Here is a 26091-nt window from a genome sequence, read left to right as displayed (position 1 = left end):
GATATGTTAACGTTGTTTTCCAGTAAACAGTCCACTTAAAATTTCCACCCACATTTTTCAGTTCAAATATTTTTCTAATTTTACAATATACTTTTTGAATGTTGGGTACAAATGACCAAACTTCTGTTTCTAAAATGTTTATATTTTATTTTAGCCGACACACCCCGAGCAGAATTGTTGTTTTCACCAATGGTATCGTTAACAATTGGATTGACTTTAGCACTTTTCATTGCAACATTTGCCATTATACTCGCTCTCCGAATTCCATGCGCCGCAACTTCAAGAAGGCGACAGAAAGCTGCATCTATCGGCATTGAGTCTAGAGATGATTCTCCGGTTCCGAGCGATCAGAGCGTTAGTAAAGATATCGATGAAACCGATGAAAGAAACCCAGACGTAGTTCCCGAATTGAATGATTATGATGAACAAGTAAGTATGAGCATATATATATATATATATTGAATATCATTAACATTATAAGAAAAGCAAACTAAATTGTTCGTGATTATTTGCCTGTCACGGCGTCTCTATACACATATTTATGAAAGGAAGGTCGAATGATGATAATGATAATTTTGAAGAATATACTAAGAATTTCACGGGGAGGCAAAATTTTGTTTAAAGGGCGGAAGACGGGTTTCTCGACAAATCAGTTTTTTCATTTATATTAAATAGTTCAAGACATTTCTTGGTGTTCAAAGTGAACGTACTCGTGGAAAAAATCAACAATTAAAATTTCAGTGTACACCCAAAAGGCCAAACGCGGCTTTTTTAACCCCGCACAAAGATTGAAACACATCAATTATGAAGAATCAATATTAAACAGAAAAAAAAAATAATAACATCAAAAATTAAAACAAAGCTGCTTGCTGACAAAGCAATTTTATTTAATAAGCAAGTCGTCTTCGCTGCATTGCTGACATGCGCCCAGCAAGTGGCAAGGCTAATAGAACAACCATACCAGGAAGTGCTGAGATCACCAACGCACCCACAATGAACAACAAGGGGTCTCCTTTAACTATCGAGGTAGGTCAACTATATGCTGACACCGCTACGCCACCAAGCACCTCAATGCTTAACAGCCGCTTAGCAACAGCTGCCAGTAAATTCTCCGCGCTGTTTTACTTTTCTACTATTTAATGGTCTCCTACGACCCCGGCAGCAGTCCACATGCTGGTGCTATTATGAATGGAGACCCTGTTGGCACAATAGCGCATGGAATAGATATCATCAAACCCAATTCACCCATTGCAGCTGCGGCTCACCTTATGATAAAAAAAAAAAAAACAATAAGCGGAAAGTCTTAGACAGCAGGTCCCCACCTGCCGCGCGGCGAAAACAGAACAAGACTGACACCAGTCCAGTCCAAAAACATACATCCATTATCTATTGACCATTGACACCACCCGAAAAGGACGAAGACATGGGGACTGATGAATCTGAGGCCGAGCAGATAAGCTCAGCCCAAGAAGAGAATTTGCCTGCCACATCGAATTAGGTTGACGGCGGCAGCCAGCCCAAGAATGGGCAAACAATATTGAACTCTTATCGGGTAAATGATATTGATGATATTAACGACATGTGGCTCATACATTATGTGTTAGTGGACCTGGACAACCATCAAGTCCAAGCTAGATCGGACTATGCGACCCCTAGCCGATGATGTGCTGACGTACAGCGTCATCATAAAGAACAAAAAATCAAATTCTATTCATAACAGCTGCGGAAGGAGAAGCCCTACTTCAACAGATAGCTCATCGACGACCTCCGAAGCCAGAGCTATACCATTTTCCATGTGCACCATCCGAACAGAAAGTCCACCAAGGAGCCCGTGAACATCCACCTTATTAACTTGAATCCGGCGGCCAACAACAAGGACGCTCTTACCATCAGGAAGTTGTCCAAGCAGGTGGTCAAGGTGGAGACTGCACGAAAACAAATGCGTAAAATGCGGGCTCAATGATCGCAGTGTCGATTACACACGGCCCGACTCAGCTCCGGGAACATGCACCCACTGCGGTGGTAACCACCTTAGCAATGTTAAAGGCTTGTGCTTCACCGAATATACAAGGCGTGCGGGAGCCCCAAAGCCAAAACTAAAAATCGCCCACCGACTCAAGCGAACCGAAGCCGCGGCAAAAAAGTCCATGTGCCTACACTTGTTGATTTCCCCCGTTCAGCACCCACTAAACAAGTAGAAGGGCTTTCATAGCAGCACAAGCTAGGCTACATAAATTGCTAAGGGAACAGCAACAGGAAAGGCTGACAGCACAAAACAGCAACAGCAACATCTGAAAACGGGGAAGGACTTTCCTCTACCATCGGGGACAAGAGCCAAACTATCGAGAGGATGGCAGTAATCCATAACCTTTTCACAGCGTAGCTATAGAAATTACCACAGTACTGAAGGTGTTAGTCTGGAATGGCATTTCAGGCAAAGTAAAGAATCTTTGGCTTCAAGGCGTACCCTGTACACTGGACTCAAAATCGCCCAGCTAGTGGCAGATGCGCTGTCCTCATCCGGAGTAAATTGGCTCACTTTCCGCATTTGAGCATTGTAAATCGTGTTTATCAATATTCGACTGTGAAAGTCTCCACTGATGCTGGTAGCGTAGACTTTGAAGCAGTCTATTGTAGGCCAAATGAAGCCAAAACATCGACTAATGATTTCAACGTCATACTCAACTCGGAGGCAGATATCCAGTGGGAGGCGACTGGAATGCACATCACTGGTTTGGGGCGTAAATAGCAGCAATGCCCCCGGCCTTCAACTAGCTGACAGCCTAGCGCAACGTCAATCGAAAGTATTGGCCACAGGTTCTCGCACAAGAGACCCGTACGGCGGCAGAGACACTCCGTCTTGCATAGACGCCATTGAGTGCTTAACGCAGCTATTGCCCATCCAAGAGAGAACCATTCCCATTTCTTCGCCACAATGGAACATACTGCCGTACACACGAGGAGAAAGCTGATACCTTCGCCAGCCACCTGAGGAACGGTTCACACCTTTTCATTTGGCCTCCCCAGAAGAGATCGATGAGACTACCTGAGCGTTAGAGACTCCGCTTCAATTGTTACCACCTATCGGCCCCATCCGCGTGGAGGAGGTGAACAACGTCGTCAAAGCCCTTCCCAGGGCTTAAGCACGGGTCCATGTTGGAATATGGCTCACCATTTTGAAGGCCCTGCCAGTGCGCGCACTCCTTTTTATAACGTTGATCTTTACCGCCATATTAAGGACGTAATATTTTCCTGCCCTGTGGAAGTTATCCAGTAATCCATAAGTCGGGCTAGCCGGAATATGACCCTGAGCCATATCGGCCGATCAGTCTCCTGCCTTCCTAGTCGAATGTTTGGGAAGACTGGTTGTCGCCCGACTTATTAGCCTTATAGATCAAATTGCCATTCTTCCTGATCACCAATTTGGGTTCAGGGGTGGGCATGGCGCTGATGAACAGGTTCACAGAGTGATGAACCATATTCTTAAGGCTTAAGACGATAAAGATTATTGCTATGGAGTCTTTGAGGCCTTCGATCGAGTCTGGAAAGATGGATTGCTCCAGAAAATAAAAATATCTAATTAAGCGTAAGTTTGAAATAAAAGTCAGGACAGCATTATCTCCGGTTCGTTATATGAAGGCGGGTGTCCCTCAAGGCAGCGTACTGGGTTCCTTCCTTTACAATTAGTACACGGAAGACATCCCCACTCCGGATGAACTATATGAGTTCGCCACCCCAGGCAAACACTTGATGGCCATATTTGCTGCGTGGCAATATTTTACTCCGCCCAATATAAGTACGAAGCCGCTGATGGGGCCCAGAAATCCATCCACTCGATTGAGAACTGGGCTCGCAGGTGGAACATCAATCTCAATGCCTCGAAGTGCCAGGCGGTCAACTACACACAGAGGCGTGGCAAGGCTCCAGCAGTCTGGATAGATTGCAGCCCCGATCACCCTGGCAAAAGCGCCAAGTATCTTGGAATTGTACTGGATAAGAGGCTTACCTTTCGGGCGCACATCGACGGCCTTCTCAAGCAGTGCCGCTTTAAGATGGCCAAGACTAACTGGCTATTAAAATCCAACAGCAAATTGCCACTTTTCTGCAAACGGGCAGGCTACAACGTCGTGGTGGCGCCAACTTGGAGATAAGGTAACCAGGTTTGGAGAATTGCTTCTCGTACAAATCGAAGATGGATTCAGACACTCCAAGACTATGCCTTGCGTCGAGTGACCGGTGCTGACTGGTACGTCAGAAGTTCTACCTTGCATAGAGACCCCAAAATAGAGACTATAGACAGAAAAAGTCGAAGTATTCGCCAACCGACACAACAAACGCTTCCAGCGACACTGTAACCGAGTAGCAAGAGACCTCGCTGGGAGGTGAGTATTCAGGAGGTTCAAGGGATGAGCCTTTAAGGACCTCCTCCAACCACGACACAGGAGACGCCCCAGAGACCCCCAACTACCTACGTTACGATGCAACCTTACTCAAAGAAGACGCCTTTGACGTTTGTCCACGAAAAAGCCTGAGGACCCAACCCGGCTTGACGAAATACCTCCTAAGTTAACTGTGTTTTAATAATAATGTATGCTATTTTTGATTCAATACAATAAACATATATATATACATTATATATATAAAATTAAATAATTCGCCGTCGATTAAACCCTTGCTTCTTGAATCTTTTGGCCCAGAATTGAATAAGGCTTTCACGTCTACTTGATATGTCATTGGCTTGTCGAAAGTTTGAAAAACGATTTTTGCCATTTGTGAGGCAACTCCCGAGGTCGATTGAATTCGTATATTGCCTCTGTCCCGAAAGCCTACACCGTTAAATTTTTTACTTCAGCTTATTGCTGAGAATTATGATGCAATCAGTAGGCAATCTTGGTTTATATTTGAAACAACGAATACGCCGACTCTGAAGCACTTTCTTCCGACATTTTCTATTGCTTGCAAGTGTGCAGAGTTCTGCCATAATAATACTTTTTTATACCCTTACAGAAGGTATTATAATTTTGTCATGAAATGTGTAACGCATAGAAGAAGACATCTCCGACCCCATAAAGTATATATATTTCTGATCAGCATCAACAGCCGAGTCGATATATCCATGTCCGTCTTTATGTCTGTCTGTCTGTCTGTTTCTATGCGAACTAGTCTCTCAGTCTTAAAGCTATCTTAATGAAACTTTGCAGAAGTCCCGCTTTCTGTTGCACGCAGCAAATATGCCAAACCTACTATTTATACCAATACATCACATAGCTGCCATAGGAACGATCGGTCGAAATTTAAGTTGTTGAATTAAACAAAATTTTGTTTTTCAAGATATCCCGACCAAATTCGGCATTTATTAGTTTTACTATACTCCTCATATATATGCAAAATTCTTTTAAGAAATCGTTGCATGAAAAATCATTTTGTTTTTTTAAGATATCTTGACCAATCTCGGCATTTATTAGTTTTACTATGCTCCTCAAATATATGCAATATCCGAAATCGAAAATGAGGGTTTTCTATAAAATACTTTTTGTTTTTCAACATTTCTTAACCATACTCTTCATTAACTATTTCCCTCTGCTTCTTAGATACAAGCAACGCAATATGAGTATTATGAAAAGGTTGATCTGCAAAGGTTTTAAATTGTCGGCGTACCAAAGATAGCCTCGCTGTCTCGTTTTTCATTGGAATCAATATCGTGGGTATGATTCTACTGATTATGTCTACCGCTCTGCACGTGAGCAAAGACGACTTTCCATATATCTGAGCCCATTAAAAATTGGTAATAAGGGTATATTGTATTTGTGCAAAATGCAAATGTATGTAATAGGCAGAAGGGACCCCATCTCCGACCCCATAAAGTATATATATTCTTGATCAGCATCAATAGCCGAGTCGATCTAGCCATGTTCATCTGTCTGTCCGTAAACACAACCTGCAAATTAAAAACTGACAATAAACGTCACTCGCTAAAAAAAATTAAGCGCAAGGCACCACAGAGCCCATTGCATTCCCCAAAAGGAAGGATGACCTGAGATAGTAGACTGCTGTAACTGAGACAGGCATATTGTGCAGATGCTGTCGAGTCATGGAATGGCGGAAAGTAAGAACCTCGGAACTAATCACTCAGATAGTTGGTGCAGTGAACCCTATATCAAGGAAGCGGCTGTTGAAATGAGTTTCTAATATAAGAAGGTTGTCAATATCGATCTTCTAAAGCAGGCGGACAATCTCTAGGGACTTATCAGTGTGGACATTGGCAGACAACAATGTTTGGTCCATAATGATCGTGGTGCAATAAAGTCGAATCAGAGGCAAACTTCGTCACTACGTACTGCAATAACTCTAAGCTGAATGTCATATACGACATAATTTGGTTTAAGTGGGATATCAACTTTCAATCGCTGCCTCTTGCGTCGATGCCCTGTCTTTGTGCTGCCTGTGCAGCACGTTAATATAGTTAAAAAGCTTATCGTAAGCAAACTAACTAAACGGAAGTTATAGTGAAGATCTAGGCGCTCCAGATCTTGGAAGAGCATGCATCTGGCTCTAAAGGCAGGCCAGCGGCTATAACTCAAGAGCGCTGTGGAAGCCAGTGGGGGCTCCTTAGTTGACTGCCAAGCTTTAAGAAATAGATCAGACGGCAAAGCTCACTTTTTTTCAGAATGTGTTGTGCAGTACAGCTAACATTATGTCATGTGTCTCGTTATCAGCCGTTGTCACATTTAGGTGGTACGGAGCAGATATATTTGGAGTGATCAGACTCCTGTCAGCAACAACTTAGCAAGGTACTAGATAGCGAAGGTGCTGCCCACTATTTGCACAACTTGATTGACCAATGCTTTGACGTTGCACAGTGCAGCCACTACCGGTTGTTTGTAGAACGTGCTGCGATTGTATTCTTACCAGGAGGATTGTAGACACTTTGAGGATTATGTACAATAGCCGCAAGTTCCGCCCAAATATAGGAAAGGGCATAAGGTCTGATCAGCACGTCATCGCCGTCCTCTAAATTTAAATCTGGTTACTTCGAACTCGCTTTGGTACATCACTCATCTGATGTGCAAATTATTTTCCACAAACAAGCGATTGAACCGGTCTATATTGATCACATCAACTGGGACAAGTATCTACTCTTTGCTTTATCCACAATTAATTATAGTAACGACAGCGACTACGAACTTATTAGAAAATCAAACTTAGTTACAGACGATTCTTCGCTAATAACGCCTGATCTGTTACAATTAGTGCGCTCTTAGCCTGAAAGTAACATCTCGAAAGCTTATGCAGCCAACGCGAAAATCTAAAACTTGCAAACATAAGCACGATAACACCAAATGATGCGCAAAGCAAATATAAGCCATAAGTTTAGTATTAAGCTCGCCCATTCTCAAATAAAGCTAAATTCGCCAAGACGTTAAGTCCGACATATAACGTACTAAGTATCAAATAAAAATAACTGAACTATTGGAGTGTATCACTTAAAGGACATAAAACTGAAGCATGAAAATGATAAAATACGTTAATTGATTTTGATTGATTTTTTAGTCGCCGATTTGGGATTCTCGTGGTATGACCTGCGGTGTGGGAACCAGTAAATTTTAATAATTAAACTCTTGAAACTCGTAGTCGTGTATGCCCAGCAGTTAAAGTAGGGTATTATCTCTCGGACTGATCGACCTAATGTCGTCTCGCAAGCAGTCACATCGCTTTTCCGTTAAATATCACAAGCAACAAATGTAGCTGGCGTTGCGTAGCCAAAGTGAGCTATCCATGTGAACACGCATTTCGTGGTGCACATAGTCATTTGTATTAAAATTGTCCAAGACTATATGTGCTCGAAAATGTCTGTTATAATTAAAATTGAAGACAAGCGTAATGATGAGCGAGTCTCCGATTGAGATGCGAAAAATGTGATTCTTATACCATGGGAGGCAGGAGGAGCTGGTTAACCAAGATTCATATTTTACAGGGCGCACTAGTATCTGACACCAACTTTAGTTCCAACCTTATTCTCCAGCAGAATACTAAGTTCCTATTCACACCGGCTAAAGCGCAGTTGGCAGTGGATCGGTCCCTTTTCATCGCGTCATGATTATTTCCTGCTAAACCGCATGAGTTGCTGTATCGTTCAAACCTATTATATTCAGCAACTATTGGTAACGTCCAACAGTAGAGAGGCCCAGTACTAAAGACTAAAAGAAGGGTCACTCTAAGAGCGAAATAGAATAAACCACAATCGACTATATTCTGTCTCGTTCGGTTCAGAACCCACGCGTGCTCTTTTTCTTTCATTGTTTATTAATTTGAAAACTTGGTATACGTATTTCTTGTATTAATAATATATAATATAATAATTTCTTGTAAACGCTGGAAAAAAAATATTTAAAGGAATTCCCAACCAGTGAAAAACTGCAAAGTATGGCTATTTCCTTTGGTTTTATTGATTGCTGGAAGCAGCGATAAAGTAAAAGCCGACCTTGTAGAAGTTCTTTTTTTTCTATTTATTATATTTTCTTAAATATTATAGCAATTGAAGATTATTTTTAATTTTACTTAAGAACACTTTTTTTGTACTTACACCCTTCTGCCTTGATGTAGGCTCTAAAATCGTCACTGACAAAATTAGCTGTAACAAGTAAGAGATTCTAGTCGGGAGCTCCTGATTAGGGGATACCCTGAACCCTCGTCCTCCAACATTAAATGCATATATATATTCTATTTTGGAAGCTATATGTCAAGTTTATTTACTCTAGCTCTTATTATTTACCAAAATTGTCCAAAGAAAGGTTATCGATTTTTATGGATTGCTTGGAAACGGAGTAAGTTATCGATTATCGGAAACATACTCGCTATGCGCAGGCACTAGGTACACCTACATCTAAAATTTCAAGTCTCTAGCTCTCTAGATCTATAGGTTCTGAGATCCTTGCGTTCGTACATACGGACGGAAGGACGGACATGGCTAGATCGAATCGGATATTGATGCTGATTAAGAATATATATATATATTTATGGGGTCGGAGATGCTTCCTTGTGCCTGTTACATACATTTGGGTTTTGCGCAAATACAATATACCCTTTTACTTATTTTTAATGGGTTCAGTGTATAAAAAGGAGCACAGCTGGCCGGACTGACAAATAAAACACCTCCATCGCTGATGCTATTTAGTAAATTGTGTTCTTCAACTAGGCATTTAGCATTATCTATTCTATAGTCTTTTAAGCAATGAGGAAGACACCCGTTTTGTCGACCATTAAGAATAAATAAATAAATAAATGAATACTTTGTGGCACGAACATCCCGCCCCCTGCAATACTGTTGCAATGGGAGATGCTTGGAAACATTATAGGTCTGGTGTCACGTTGGACGTCACTGGCTGCAGGTCCCGGAGAGGACCAACCCGAAAAGGTGTAATACCTCACCGGCAGACCATCTTGGGTACCAGACGGATTATTTGCGGATAAAGATCCGCACCAAGCACCAAGGTGACAGTGTCGGGCCGATGGAACCCGGCATCCGCCAATACGATGTTCTACAGTTTTGTTTTTAATTGATTCCTCGATATATTTTACAGAGTCCGACTCTGACGTTTATTTTCCGATTGGAGGATAACTACCATTTTCTAATCATCGGTACGCTTTGTGCTGATGAAGGCGATACAAGCCCTATATGCACCGATTTGTGTGATGAAAAGCCCGAGGGTTTTTGACAAGGATGCATCGATGCAACTCGTTGGACTGTACGAATTGATCAGCGCTCGAGTCACAAAGAATTTTGTGCCGTTTCCTAGGAGCACCAGTGTAGTATACAGTACACTGATCATTCCTGCGCTGGAGGAATGACGACAGCATTGTTGCTGGTACCGTGGAATCGGAGCGTAGTGCGCTTGATGTGGACGCAGCAGATGGGGTACGTCAAAAAGGGCGAGTATAAGCTTTAGCCATCTGCGCCTAGGCATGCGGGGCTTTGGGTATGCTCCTTATTTTGTGGCTTCTTAGTATGTTGAAAGCTGTGGGGCTCCTTACCACAGGGCCGGCAGTTATCATTGCCACGGATGACGTGAGTTTTCGAGGGCCAGTTGGGGTAGTTCTTGTCTATGAGTACTGCCCAAAGGTGCTCCTCAGGTCTCAGACTCAGAAAGCGTTGACATTTTTGCAGTGCGTGCTCTTCTCTGCAAACCCGGCATCAAATAGACTCTACTCCACGGGAATGTTGGTTGTTGTTGTTTTTGGCAACGAACAATGTTGCTGCAGTAGGAAAGAAAAGTCTTTAAAAATGTGGATTTGTAGACACAAAGGACAACACAGGAGATCTGTATCTCTGGAATGGTGGCATCGAAGTCAATTGTAAGGTGGATGGGGACCATGTTATACTTGCCTGGATTCGAGGCTTGGATGGAAGTTAGATTTCTTTGACGATAAACATGTCACTATTTTGAAGGTTTCCCGTTGGATGGTGTCATTTGCTTCCTTTGTGAAATCTACAAAGTTACGCGATAGACTTTCGAGGCTCCAACGAATGTTTTGCCATTGTCGAAGCCCAAGATGGCTTCTAAGTGTATGGCTCGGGTGCTGAGGTATACAAAGAGGCACAAGACATTGTGATTGTATATTTTTATACCCTGAACCTTTTGATAAAGATAAAAAGGTATAATATTTTTGTGCAAATGTAATGCGTGTAATAGGCAGAAGGTAGCATCTCCGACCCCATAAATTATGTATATTCTTAATCAGCATCAACAGCCAAGTCGCTCTAGCCATGTCCGCCCGTCTGTCCGTCCGTCCGTATGTATGAACGCCAGAATATCAGAACCTATAAGAGCTAGAGACTTGCATTTTGGTATGTACGTCCACCTCGTCCATGCGCAGTACGATTTCGTTTCCTACAGTCAGCTTAGTCCGTATCGAAACAATTAATAAAAATCTACATCGAAATCCACTTTTTCGAGAAAATTCGGTAAATAGTAAAAGCTAAAGTCGACAAACTTGATAGCTTGCAACTAGAATAATATATGTATATTAAGTATCTAAGTAGCTCTGCTTGAGTTTCAAGGACTGATTCGATAGCAGTTGGCTATGGAGATTGTGGCAACTGTAGCCATTCTGGTCCATGCCACCACATATCATTGGCCACAAGGTCGCATGATGTAACACCTCTGCTAGCCAGATAGGAAGGGTTGCATGCGGATCGAACGTGAGACCACTTGCTGGAGTTGACCGATTGTGCGATCTTGGCGACTTTATCAACCAAGACAGTCGTCCAATTTCATGGTGGCTTGTTGACCCCCACTAGCACTATGACTGACTCGTTCCAGCAGAAAAGCTCCTGTCTTTCGACAATCAACTGTGGTAGGAGTACTGCGGACAATTCCGTAAGCAGGACAGCTCCATGAAGCCTCTAAGCGAGGCAGGGTGATGTGTTCTCAGTAGCTACTCTGGTTTTCACTGTCATCAGATGGACTGAAACTTCATGTGCAGTTTCTTCTGGGTATAAATTGCAACTCCGTAAGCGCTCTGAAACGCATCGCAAAACCCATGGAACTGCAACTTGACCTTAGGGGAATTCGGGAATGCTTATTTTAGTTAAGTTGGCTTAGTAGGGATTGGTCCCAACACAGATCATGAAGCCAGATTTCTCTCATGAAGATCTTAGCACGGCACACGAATGGCAATTTGTAAAACAACCTAACATTTTGTATAGGATTGTTTCAATTTGATATCGGACGGAGCGAAGGAGGGACTTGTTTCATATGATCCAATCCCCGGTAATCCATGATCGCGAAGTTGTACTGCTCTTGTGGTGGAACGTTTCTCATTAAACGACTTTCGTTTCTCAACAACTGAGCTAGTGCGATTGACCTTAAATGTCCCAAGTTGATATGATCAGGATTCTTGAAGAGTAACTTTATATCTGCCTGTCTCATTTTATTTGGTGGTGCAAGTGAAGTTCTTTTCGCTTATGGAGTCTGAGTATTTTGCCAGTTTAGTTGACGTATCTTCCACTTCCCAAAACGTAGTGAGAAGGATTGCGAGTGGGTAACTTGTTACGTGGGAACAGTTGCAACGGGCACTGGAGGAGGGCCGCCACGATACAGGAGTGTTTTGTGGCGGCACTTAGACGTGATACGAATACGTTGACTCTTGAAACTTTCTAAGTGATTTCCTTTTCGTTCTACTTTTGGCAAAGGTTGTACGATTGAGCCTTAGCGCTCACCTTGGCTTCAAAGGAGTTAATCTTCTTTTTAAGGCGCTCTTTTCGTTCGGGGTTGGACCTTTAATTTCTAATTAGACGGAATTATGGTCGTTTCAAGTCGGGATGTCAACCTTGTTGTGCAACGACTGTTTCCACAGCGATAGTGTAAGCTTGGGTAATTTAGAGGCGCACAAGAAGGTAATCCCAGTTCACAGTAATTATACGGAAGTGCTCTAGAGCTGTCAATCAACCTTGGATGGTGCTCCGTAGGTATTTAATAGCAACTCCAGATTCCTTAGAAACTTACAATAGATTAAAGAGGACGTGAAGATGGCTGTTGACTAACAGCCTCCTAGTCTCAAATCTGTCAGTTAAGTCGCTCCATGCTGTTACGAGACCATTATTTGTGAGAGGAGACTTAGAGACAATTGCCTTTATTTCCCCGCCTGTCTTTGATTTAGGGTGAAAAAGTTATTCGACCTCTTTTAACTGTGGATTGGTTTCATAGAGTGCCGTGAATATGTCACGGAAAGTGCCATTTTAATCTTTACGGGAGTGAAACTTAACACAAAAATAAACATCAAATAAAAATATATATTTATTTTAATTAATCAAATAAGATTGCAATTATTAATTGCACACAACTATATATGATAAAATATTATTTTAATAAATGATGGAATAAATTTAAAATTTGGTGGAGTAGGTTACGCCCTTAAATTCATTTCTTAAGATCTACACGAAAAATCACTTAAGATTTCTTGATAAAGTTTAAAGGTTTGCTCTACATAAGGTTACAAAGAATACGTGTTTCTGTGATGTGGGCAATGCCACCCGCAACAGTGGTAAATTAACGGAAAACGTTTCTATGAAGACGGTTTACCGATCCTTTTCAAAATTATTTTCAAAGTTTTTTTAGAACATTTATGTTATGTGTGTCACGGACCGGGTTATACCTGCTTGTTTATTTATATGTATATATATATGGAAATACACATACAATTTTCTTTGTGTGTTTTTGGGGACTTGGTTTAGATTGCAAGTGAATACATTTTAGTATATGTATTAACTTATGTAGGTACATACATTCATACAGAACCAAGATGGAGATTGATGACACTTCTTTGATAAGGGTGACAAGAAATGAGAGTACCGTGTTCAAGTTGGCAAGTTGTTGGGGGGAATAATATCCAGGAAAAAATGACAATTCCAATTTTATATTTTATCCGGCTTAAAGAACCATGAAAATGTATTGGGGTGGCTTTTCTTTCGATCTGGTATAATTTTTTTGTGTATAGAATATTCGAAGGCTGGCTCGATGTTATAAAAAATATTAGCGTTTGGGCCATTTTCTTAAGCCACATCATGATTGCTTGGAAGCAGCGACAAAGTTGAAAATAGAGACCTTGGAGAAGTGCAGCATACCTAGTGGCATAAACAGTTATTGTGAAGATGGACAATTCGTAGCGCCTAGGACGGATCCAGTAATTTTTAACCATTTTTTCACCATTTGAAAAACCATTAATAAGTTAGTGGCTCGGTTATTTCTGCTAACAGTCGAGCGTTGTGAGCATTCCACTTATATTCCACTTAGCTCGGACCGACGACAGATATACCCTTGGAATTCTGTCTTTCTGATACCGGTTCTCTTGTGGAAGTGATTTCTGCTTATAACATCAGCACCGACGGCAAAAGTCATACACTGCAATACTGATATTATGAATAAATTCCACTTATTAATTATGACTTTTTGCAATCATATTGCTCACTACCTCCAACGGACATAGGTAACAACGGCTGTAACCAAGCTGTTGACCGGATTGGTCAACTAACACGCAGATTTAGTGTCAGATATGTCGTCGAAAACAGTCGGTCGCCGCTGCGTCTCACGGCATTAAAACTAATGCTACGCCAAGCCATCGCCACTATTCTGCTCTGCTCAACACGGTTACTGAGGCTATCTATGCGAATCTTGAGTTTGACTATTGCTAATAGCAAACAATGCAACAGAGCTGAAATTGGCCTGGTCAACAAAAGTGACAAGTGGAGATTGAGCTACAATCGACGCCAGGATCCGACATCTTACTGAAGAAGTGCCGCCACGCCATCGCCGCCATATTACCTACCAAACGTGTGGAGAAGGCAAATGTTATGTTAAACTAAACTAGCTCGACCGCAATTTGCACGCGAGCCAAAAGTGATGCCACATTTTCTGTTTTCTACGCCTCGCTGAGACTCATGAAGAGTGATGCTAATTTAAACTGACGAGGGTACACAATTTTTTCTGCTGCAATTAATTTATTTTTCTATTTCATTTTTAAATAAAACAAAGTTAAATAAAATATTATTGGCAGTTTTGGCGACATTTCCATTCTTAAAATATTAGTTGCTTCCAATACATTTCGAGATACACCGAGATACAAAAAACATTAACAGTTAGAATACATTAAGTTAAAACATTTTTTTTAAACATTTTAAGCACATTATTTTACATGTCTGCGGTTTCTGAGGAGATTGAAACTGAGAATTGTTTAAGAGGCGTCTGCACAATTTCCTCTGCCTGTCTTGTAGTTTAGTCGTATCTTGGTTGGTGGTTAATTATGTGTATCGTTTCCCGTGTGTGCCGTCTGTCATTAGTGGTGTTTTCTGCATATTATTTTCAATCAAGTTGGTCAAGTTGATTTCAGACTTGGGATTAGAGCTTTTCGCCGGAAAATCGACGATGACCATCCGAGATTGGGCTGCCGTTGGTTTTAATATAGTATTTTATGCGACTTGGCGACAAATGTGTGAAACAGATTTTTAAGCTTGAGCACACATTGTACTGTATGCGGGCGCTCACTGAATCGATGACGTATTTATTTTTGAGATCGATGATGTTTCATGCTTGGTCAGCAAATCTGCACCAATGATAGCAATGATAGCAACGTCTGCAAATATGGAAGCCACAGGAGATAGCGGCGAATTCCCAAATTCATCCGTGCCACATGTATATTTGCTGTCGTCGAGCAGCGTGTGTGACGACAGCAATTCTAGTTTAACGGCTGTGCATGGGTGCATGAAAGCTTGAATTTTTGAGTTTCGTCGCCATGGCATATTTTATCTTGCTCACCGCTAGCTTGCCCATATTTTTCAGTTCATTGGCTGCGTGACTGCTAGCTTAACATTCAATGCAAGCTATTGTGACGATCGGACGTTTACATATCTGCTCCCGTGGGTGCCTATGATAGTGCCTCGCTTTAACCAAATATCGTTATTAAAGCGCAAGTGGCACTTATCTCGCCCGCTCCAGGTCACATATAACAAATCCCTCACATAGTGGTTCTTCAACTACGAATGCTGCCGCTGGAAGCTAAAGTGCAGTGCTAAATTTAATTATTACGAAACAATAAATGCAAGTCAACACGTGCCGGTGGTCTTGCGCGAGTCAAACTCAAAAAGCTTAGTTCAAATTACTCTCATCCGAGTACGTAAGAGCTTTAGAGCTTTCACGAGCGAGCTTTTAATCCACTCACTAATACGAACAGACTAGTGACCAATAGTGACCAACTGACATAAACAGTGACTGCGCTGAGCTTTCACCTCGTGACTTGGTCGCCACAAATTACTCTCTAGAACAGTGACTTTCCCAAAAATACTGGTTATTTTAGGAGTAAAGTTTAGTAGTTGCTAGTATGGATGATACACCCGGTTCCTCTCAGCCGAGAGTGCTCCGAGCAGAATTCGTGAAAATTATGAGAATTGCTGGTGCTACACCTGCCGAAATCCGGGCAATGATTTCCATTAATACTGCGAAAGCTTCAAACGCTACAATTAAATGCAGTTGTAGTAATTTTGCTGCAACGACATGTACTTTGACGTCGTCAAGCTCAAACTACGCGTCTACCTACACTGTTACAACTTCAAGTGGAGGAGTGTGCACCACCCCAAATATTAACTAAAAAAGTTTAGTTCCAAACGAACCGGAAAATAATATACTTGAACAAGGAAAGTCATCCGTGGAATCACTCAGCTGGATGACTACCAAAATAAAATATAGACTGCCTTCAAGCTTGCCAAAAGCGAACGGTAAAAAAGAAAGATTAATTGGATCTCAGATATCAACGGACAGACGTCTTAAAGAGATCCCGACAATTTTTAAAAACAAATTTGCATTGCTGGCTAATGAAGTGAACGACGATCCTACAAAGGAAGAAGTAGCCCAAGCCGAGGCACTGGCAGAAGAGATGGAAGTAGAGCTGAATGCGGAAAAAGAAGTCAGAGTACCGAGATGCAGGAAGCCACCTTCATCGAAAATGTAAACAATGTGACCCAGATGGAGGCAGAGCTTGATGCAGTCATTGGGTCAGATAGTTATACCCTCCACTTTGGAACACAAGGAAAAGTAAGGGTTCACGTTGAAAACTCGAACTCTTATCGTAGTCTAGTGCAGTTTCTCAAAGAAAATAATGCTCATCACTTTACATACCAACTAAAGGAAGGCCTTCAGGCTTATCGTCCGCAATTTGGCTAGCACCACCCCTGAAGATAGCATTAAAGAGGAGTTTATGCGATATGGACATAGTGTCCTTCGTATCCACAACCCTCGTCCTCGTAAGGTCCAACAACAGGAAAACGGGGAAGCTATTAAGGAACTGATACAAAATAATTTCTTCTTCGGCTCGCAAGCCTAATAATAAAGATGCGCTGAAAATCAAGCAAATAGGGCGACAAAGAGTCTTGGTTAAAATACCAAAGGCCTTATGAGGCCTTATATCTGTGAAAAGTGTGCTCAAAATCATCCAACAGCTCAATGCAAAGAAACTTTGGTTGAGAATCTTTGCTGTATCAACTGCGGTGGAAACCATGAAGCTTGGCATAAGGGATGCAATGTGTTCAAAGCTAGAACGCAAGAATGAAGACCAAAAGTAAGTCTAGGATTGAAAAGTAATGTCAGTAAAAAAAAAGACCGTCAGCAACACATTCCAGCAACCTTAGTGCGGGGAAATTTTTCGTACGCCGATACTCTGCGGACTGGGCTGGAAAAGTTCAATAAATAGACGTCTATTAGGAAACCTACCCCCAAGCACCAAGAAACCCAACCACATATTAGTTCAAGGCTGGTGGCTGCAATAGAAGCACTCACTGTGAAAGTCGACACGCTACAAGCTATGTTAAAGGAACTGCAGGAGACGAATCAGTTCCTTAAACAAATGTGTCGGAGTCTATTGAACGCCAAAAAATGATGCAGAGTTCACTAAGCCTCGGATTGTGAAATCCCCGTGGTATCTCTGGGCATGTGGAGGAGCTTAAGCACTTCCTAACTGAACATAATATTGATGTGATGCTAATTACAGAGACCTGGCTATAGGCCGGTGTATCCATCTTTATTCCAGGCTACAAAATTCACAAAGCGGATCAACCTAGTGATATAGCAACAGGAGGAGCGGCGATCGCATATTCCCAAAATGAACCGGTAAGAATGCAGAAATTGCAAATGGCCATCATCCAGATTGCAACTAGCAGGGGTGAATTAACCATTGCCTCGGCATATTTCCCGGTCAGTAATGGAGTTCCAGCAAGGTTTCAGCGGACTAGGAAGAATGTTCCTTATGGAAGGCGATTTTAACGCCAAAAACAGATGCTGGGGTTGCTATAGAGCTAACGCAAGAGGCACCTGCTTACTGAACGTGGTGCAAAACTCATCATCTGAAATACTAGCGACTGGACAAGCCACTCATTTCCCGTTTTCCCAAAGTTACACGCCGAGTGCCATTGACTTCTTTATTTATAGCAGACTTCACCCAGATGGCTTTAGTATAAGGCCTGAGTTTCAGCTATCCTCTGATCATATCCCACCAGTAGTTGGTTACGAATGTATTCCAAGGGGTAAAACAGTTAAAGGTCGCCTGCTGCCTCCTGGAGCCAACATTGCTGCTTTTCGACGAGAGAGGAAACTCTAGACCTACACTTGGAAATACTTGCACCAGAAGACATCGAAGATGTATATGCGCTATTCCTGAACAAGGTTCACTCGGCACCCCTCATTTCTGCGCCAATAAGCCGATCAGAAAGCTCACGACCACAAGTGAGACTTCCGTCAGCAATCTGTACACTACTGCTGGTTAAGAGAAGGATCAGAAGGCAGTACTGTCGAACCGGAGATCCAATCGTGGACAGGATCTACCGCAGAGTGGCGAACCGTGTTAACAAGCTGCTGCAGCTGAATAGACAAAGGGAAACCGACCGTTTTTTTGAAAATGTTTCTCCAGATGAATCTTCAAGTCAATCCCTATGGAGACTGACGAGAAGGTACAAACAGCAAATGATCCCCAAATTTCCGATCAGAAAGCCTGATGGATCTTGGGCTAGATCCCCAAAGGAACGGGCTGATGCATTCGCCGGAGACTTGGAGGATAGCTTTAAGCCTTTCAATACAAGCTCGACAAGCATGAACAGAAGGGTTCAACGCACACTGGAGAGCACAGGCCAGCTAAGTCTCCCAGTTGCTCCTATCACTACCAACGAAGTATCAGGCCACATAGCAGCACTTAACACAAGAAACGCTCCTGGCGAAGATGGGATCGACAACATAACACTTAAAGCATTGCCAGTCAGAGCAGTCCTATTTTTAATGGTAATCTTCAATGAGGTATTGAGACTGGGGCATGTTCCAAGCAAATGGAAAAAGGTGAGGATATGCATGATCCATAAGGCCGGAAAGAGCCCCATGTCCCTCATTCAGGCCTATTAGTTTGTTGCCTACGATTGGAAAACTCTTGGAACGTAGTCTGCATTAAAGAAACAATTCCCCGCTTTCAGTTCGGGTTCCGCAAATCTCATGGCACACCGGAGCAGCTTAATAGGGTGGTGAATTTTATCCTCACGGGTTTCGAAGCCAAAGAGTACGAAGCAGCGTACTTAGATATAAAAGAAGCCTTCGACAGAGTCTGTCATGATGGACTATTCTGCATAATCAAGCCCTTGTTACCACCTTAACTTTATTTGATTGTGCAAAGTTATTTGACAAACCGGTCATTCTCGGTAGTATGCTTGGGCCCACGCTCTACCAATTGAAATCGCGAATCCACACGACCTTACCATCGCCACGTTTGCAGATGACACAGCCATCTTATCAAGAAATGAATCTGTCTACGAAGCAACAGACGTCCTGCAGCAATATCTTCACAAATTTGAAATGTGGGCCAAGCGTTGAAATATTGGCATTAATTTAAATAAATGCGCCAATATGACCTATGCGCTATCGAGGGACATGTGTCCGGGAGTTTTCTTGCGCGGTCAATTGGTGACGTACTATAACAGCCACAAATACTTATACGCGCCACTGTAAGTTTGTATATTAGACTTACCAGTAGAATAAATAGTTTGTAAATATTCATATAAATTTAATTTAAGTTCTTCCTGATAATAACAGAAAAATTGAAATGAAGCAAATTTAAATTTAAAAAAATAAAAAGGGCTAGCTTAACTGATTTCGCGATTTGCTACGAGAACGGTCAGCCGATTGCAGATGCTTGACATAATTTTGCTGGCATCTCCATGAGGATCAGCGTGCAAATGTTTTGTTCACTGCTTGAGTCCCGAGCGGGCCCTCGCACGTGGACCAAAATCTGGGAAGGTTTTATATCAGCAAACGACGCATTAAAGATTCCGAGGGCTCTGCAAATTACTTCAGCAAACAATTTTTTAAGGCTTAGTAGTTGTTTGTAGATGGAGGATAAGTTGCCAAATCCCCTACGATCAAGATAACAGCAGCACTCAAATTGACGGTGATATGATCGAACTTATCATCGTCGTTGTTGATGCAATATAGACGGAACGATCTGTCTAACTGAGCAAACCACAAGCTTGGATTGTTGCAGGTGAACTTTGCCAGATAAATTGCAGAGCGTTGTGTGGTCGCAGTACAAATAGCCGCCATTGCAGCTTGTGATGAAGACGCACCAAATTGCAGATATTCAATTTGCTGCTCCAGTTCTCGACTCTTCTCTGAAACGCCAAAAATATTGCTGCCGTTTTTTGACTCATCCACGAATATAAGTTTTATTGGTTATAATGACCGAAATTGTGTCGAGCATTGTGCATAAAGTCTGCTTTGTAGCGTCAATTTTTGTGCAACCGAGTGGCGTCCTTTTGTTGAGCGCGCCAATAAGGGGCCGTCTGCCTAGCGTGCTTGTGTGTGTATGTGTGTATACACACTTTTAGAAGCAAATTTGCAGAATTTCTCATCTTCACAAAAGACTTTATTAATGTTTTTAATTGCTCTATAATTGTCGCTAGCTGCCCCCTCTATTTTAACAGATGAGAGTTACTGACCTAAGGGATACTAATCGGCTAAGCTTCCTTGATATTAAAGCCTCTATCCACTGAACAGATTTCTGACACATTTCTGAAAATGTAACATTTTTGCAAAATGTGTAAAATGCGGCCTGTACGATTTCCGATAAGAAAACACATGAATTTAAACGTGGCTATATTTCGTAAAGAGTACCTAAATGGAGCCCTTACTTCGAGGGCGCAATTTTTGAGTTTTGGAAGAATAACCTTGTGACGCTTAATTAAAGCAACTCGATCAGCTGTTAATTTAAAGAAGCGGTCCCACTCACATGTTAGCTTGTCGGTTGAAGAGCTATATGTGAAATTTGAAAATGTGTAAACTTAGTACGAGCTTTTAACTTAATACTAGATTAAAAATTAACACTATACTAAAACTTAGTACCAGACAGAATTTAGAACCAGGCTAAGTTAGGCAGCAGGTAAATATAGTGCAGATTAAATTGTTGCTGAAAACCGAAAATCATTGAATTGGTCTAGTATGCTGGCAAAATCCAATCAGATGTTGTCTCTGGCGATCAATTAGTGCGCTCCCAGCACTAAAGTCAATTTGCCTTTTTAAAAGGAACTTATGGGAGAGACCATCGGCGCTGTATTGTCGCCGAATTAGTATTACTCCGCGCCTTAACAGCAAACGGCGGCTCTGAAACTACATATTTTTTTATACTTTTTTTCGCTTATTTGCTGGCACCGTTCAAACATGTTTCTTAATTTAAATCCATTTATATTAATACGGTCCCAAAAATATTATTTAAGCAATCAAAATTGTTGTGTCATTATCGTTATGGGAGCAATTGAAGCCGCTGCACGAATAAAACGTATAAAAGTGTCTTAAATTCTAAATTTTTATAAATTCTAAAATTTTATAACTTTTTTCAATTTTGTTTTTTATCTTATCTTTTTGTTACCTTTTTCTTCGTTGCGATGATCGCAATGGTGAGAAAGAGAGCAAATTTTGAAATTGTGCATAAAAAAGAGAGAATAAGAAAGAAAGATCGCTGAGCATAATACTACAAGTGTTTTTTTTTTGTAGATTTTCTTCTTGTGCAATTTGTTTTCGTTCCAGCAGTTCCTCTCCTTTCATCAACGAATGAATGGTATGTACGCAATAGCCTCTGTCCACATTTCTGAAAATGCTACATTTTTGTAAAATATGTTATAGCCTTTTAGCGTCTGGCCACTGAACACATTTCTGACACATTTCATGAGATGTGCCATTTTTGACAAATGTGTGAAATGCGCCCTGTGTATTTCTCCATAAGAAAAGACACTTCAATCTATCTTTCAAAAAGGGCATATTTTTTAGAAATGTGTAAATTCGCCCCGAACATTTCGTATTTTTTGCGATGATTAATCGAGATTACTGGCGATGTTGTGAAAAATTGTAAAGTATCGTAAACATAAACAGCTCATATATCAACGAAAGCAAGCGGCAACATTAAATAAGAAATTTAGAATTAGAGTAATCCCACAGGTTTTACAATTTAAACATGGCGAAATCTCGAAAAAAAAATACCTAAAATGGAGCCCTTACTTCGAGAGCACAATTTTTGAGATTTGGAAGAACTTTACGGCGCCTATGTAAATTAAAGAAACTCGGTCAGCTGTTTATTTTAAGAAGCGGGTCTTTTGCCACTCACATGTTACCGACAACCGGTGGAACACCAATATGTGAAATTTGAAAATCGACATTTTTTAAACCAGTGGACAGAGGCTAGTTGTCCACTGAACACGTTTCTGAAAATGTCACATTTTTGCAAAATGTGAAATGCGGCCTGTACGTTCCCCATAAGTAAACACATTTCAGGCATTTTTCGAAAATGCACAAGATGTTTCGAGGATGTTTCTGTCTATTCGTAACAACGAAGGGGAACGTCGTCGTAGGCATTGTAGGCACTTTTCTCTGACGGGGTCAGCCTGGTGGACGCGTTTGGATGCTGCAGCAGCTTGTCCACGTGTCGGCTGCAGAAGTAGTTTATCTAATCTCCAACCTTTGTTAGGCGAATATCGCGTTTGATGGCGTCGGTTATCATATACCATGGCAGGCAGGCAACCTTGCATGCTGCCTTGGCTTGGACTACTCTTATGTTTCGCAGGTGGTGTGCTATCGCCGTGACCCAAACTTGGATAGTTTATGTCCAGATGGGCGCTACCATCGTGGAAATGTGCAGCTGGCTTTGGTAACCAGTCGAGATATTGGAGTATTCTCAAGCTTTTTGCTCTTGATGCTGGCATAGGGGACCCCCTTATAAGCATACGGTCCAAGTCGACACCCAAGTATCAGAATAAGCTGGTGTGTAAATTGGTGCCGTTATCGAACTATAGCCCCTGGCAGCTACCTGGGTGTAGAGTAAATGTAACGAAACTGGACTCAGCTAGTTTATGGCGGCGTTCCAGTAAGCTCTCCAAGTTTCTGCCTTGTGGAAAACCAGCTTAAATGCTTTTTACACCCGAGCTTTGGTCTTTAACGGCCACGTTAAAAGTGCGTTCTTCCAGAAATGAGCTCAGTATTCCTTCCCTTCCAATGCCTCGAGCACATGGTTGACTACATGTTGAATTAATTATTTTCGTCATTTTACGGCTTTAAAAATAAACAAAGCCTTATGTGTTATTAAATTGTTTACTAGAAGTATTCTTTGTGAACCTAATGGAAATTTTTAATAAATTACCGGTATAAGTTCTCCCTATACTCTTGGTTATATGAAAATCTTCAAACATGCATATGACCAACGAGCATAAAATTGTTAAAGCCCCTTAAACCCAAGTTTCTAAATATGTATATAAGCATCTGACTAAGGGGCTAATTAGCCTGTTTTAAATTTCTGGTAAAATGTAAACCTCTTTTGGGTAGAGTGTATTTTTAAATATAATGTCGAAGAATAATAATTTTAGATATTAAATTGACTTTTATATATTCTTATGTAAATATATACATTCTTACACATTATAGAGAGAATGTGCCCGAAAAAGACAGCTTATATCTACAATCGATACCACTATCAGCAATCGCGGAAATATATTGGTTAATACCCCTCTGGAACAGAATGTTGATACGACAGAGAGGGCTTTTTGTGCGGCCCATAAAATTGGTTTTTGTACTTTGCGCAACGAAAGGGAACCCCATCACATACAACCGATACCAGCAGTGGTAAGTACCCATATATACACAAAGGACATTAAGTATTCCACATGAAGGTAACTATAGAAGCACAATGACTTTTTTACCGTAGCTGACAATCTCTGTATACATATTTCAACAATAATAATAAATTTAATATTAAACATTATGAGAAAGTGTGAATGGATATATTCGGCACGCCAAAGGCCTAATACCCATCTAAACATTTACGTTTTACAGAAATGTAAGAATAGTACTGTCAAAATTTGTTTAATGGAGATTCGAAACGTAAACTATATAACTATTATGGAAAGGTCGTCAAAACCATTATCTCTTCCTCCGATCTTTCATATGGCAGTTATATGATATTGATAAAATCTCGTATAGATATGAGAATCATAATGGAAATAATAAATCTCAAGATTGGTCAAGTTATCTTAAAATAATCGAGAAAGAAAGGCTATCTTCGGCACGTCAATGATCTAATACCCTTGCACACCCAACCTTTTCATAATGCTTACAGCGCTTTACCCGTATCTAAGAAGCACAGGGAAAATAGTTAATGCCGAGTTTGCTCAAGATATCTTGATAAACAAAATATGTTCTTAATCAAAAACCTAGTTTTCGACCGATCGTTCCTATGGCAGATATATGATATAGTAGTTCGAGATAAATAAGATTTTACAAAAATGAAGGGAGCATAGTGAAATCTTTAAACGCCGTGTTTAATCAAAATATCTTGAGTGACAAAAAAGTTTTCCATACATCAACTTAATTTTCGACCGATCGTTCCTATGGCAGCTATATGATATTGTGGTCCGATCCAGCTAGTTCTGACATAAGTTCTGTGTGCAACAGAAAGAGGGAGTTCTGCAAGATTCATTAAGCCTTAAACTGAGAGACTAGTTCGCATATAAACAGACTGACGGACAGACGGACATGGCTATATCGACTCAGCTGTTGATGCTGTTAAACAATATATATACTACAAAATTATAGTACCCTCTGCCATAAAAAGGTTTCCATATCAGAAACATATCGGCATTCGTTTGTTCCTATTGCGGCTTAGAAATTTAAAGATCTGACGTTAATGAGATATTGCATACATGTAGGGGTTTCGAAATACTTATAAATGCCAAGTATGGCTAAGATAACTTGATAAAGAAAAACATATCTCATACCAATACTTATTTTTTGACTGATGATATGTTGTTTTAGAATAGTATATACATATATCAAGTACCATTCATTTTATAGCCCGTATCTAAGAAGCATCTCCCCGCTACTATCCGAAATTTATATATAAAGTTAAAAATGCATCTTGTATTACTCACCAATTTAAGCAATGCTTTCAATACAATTATTAGAATACACAAATATTTAAATGTACTGCAGAAAATTTCATTAAGATCGGTTGAGAAATTCAAAATTTGTGTTTTGTCTGCGTTAAAGAAACTAGCGCAAATTGCAAGAATTACTGTATGTGCACACACACAATCACTCCTGGTGTGGCTGTTAAGTAGGGGCTGTGGCAAGCCCCGAATACTATTGATCAATTTTTTTTATCCGGAACCCATATAAGGGCACTACGTAGGAATAAATCAAATACATTTGTACTACCCACCAACTTAAACTACAATTCTAATGCAAAACGAAGGTCAAGTACCAAAAGTCGAAGCATAAGCCCGGTACGGGGGCCGTCAAAAAGAATAGAGGGTGGTTCACTCTCGCCCAGTATCGTTCCTAATAAGGCATCGCCGAAGCAAGAAAGCAGCCAAAATCGGTTCTCGGCTCTGTGCGATGATGAGAAAAGCGACATAGAGGTAGAGGAGCTGTCTGCCAACAACAACACCACTAATGGTGTCGATGAAGACTTAGACGATAGACCATCCACCTCGCAAGAAGCATGCGCAAGGGCCAGCAGGCAACGAATGGCAAATCAGAAGCGTGCCATGCACCTGCATCTCACCCAGACGGCACCTCTTAATGAGCGCCCTTCTTCCAAGGTGCCCAGAATAACAGTGCCAGAAATCGTTAGCTTCGCCACGTTCTGTAAGGAACAAGACAGTATCCTAGGCGCGGACATTTAAGCCATAAGAGCGCTCAATGATTTGCTAGCGTCCTACGCGGCAGCATTCCCAGTCGATACCTTCTAGCTGCTGACAACAGCCCCAACTCATCCCTCGAGCTTAGATTGGGAGCAACTGTCCGCCAGATTGGACAAAGTGATATCTCTTACAGAGACCCTACTGTAAAAAAATAAACAGTCTCTAAAATTAACTCCATAAGGGTTGCACTGTAGAAAACGAACGGAGTCTTATCGAAAGCGAACAAGATCGCAGCCTTTATCGAGTTCCGACACATTGATGTGTTTCTGTTCACGGGGACTCACTTCTGCTCTTGTATCGCCCTGAGAGTATCAGCCTACACTCTCCACACC

The 26091-nt window shown here is 41.2% G+C and overlaps 1 protein-coding gene across 1 annotated transcript in view; it reads left to right on the top strand.

Moving 5' to 3' along the window:
* The window catches only part of side-VII (sidestep VII), a 168826-nt gene that overhangs the window by 107743 nt on the left and 34992 nt on the right, over window positions 1-26091 (top strand). The window contains exons 7-8 of the mRNA XM_032433972.2: window positions 155-429; window positions 23484-23681. Of these exons, the coding sequence (XP_032289863.1) occupies window positions 155-429; window positions 23484-23681 (473 nt within the window). The remainder of the gene's footprint in view (window positions 1-154; window positions 430-23483; window positions 23682-26091) is intronic.

This window comes from Drosophila virilis, unplaced genomic scaffold (assembly GCF_030788295.1).
Source record: "Drosophila virilis strain 15010-1051.87 unplaced genomic scaffold, Dvir_AGI_RSII-ME tig00003822, whole genome shotgun sequence".
Lineage (NCBI taxonomy): Eukaryota > Metazoa > Arthropoda > Insecta > Diptera > Drosophilidae > Drosophila > Drosophila virilis.
This window is presented reverse-complemented; position numbering and strand designations above follow the sequence as displayed.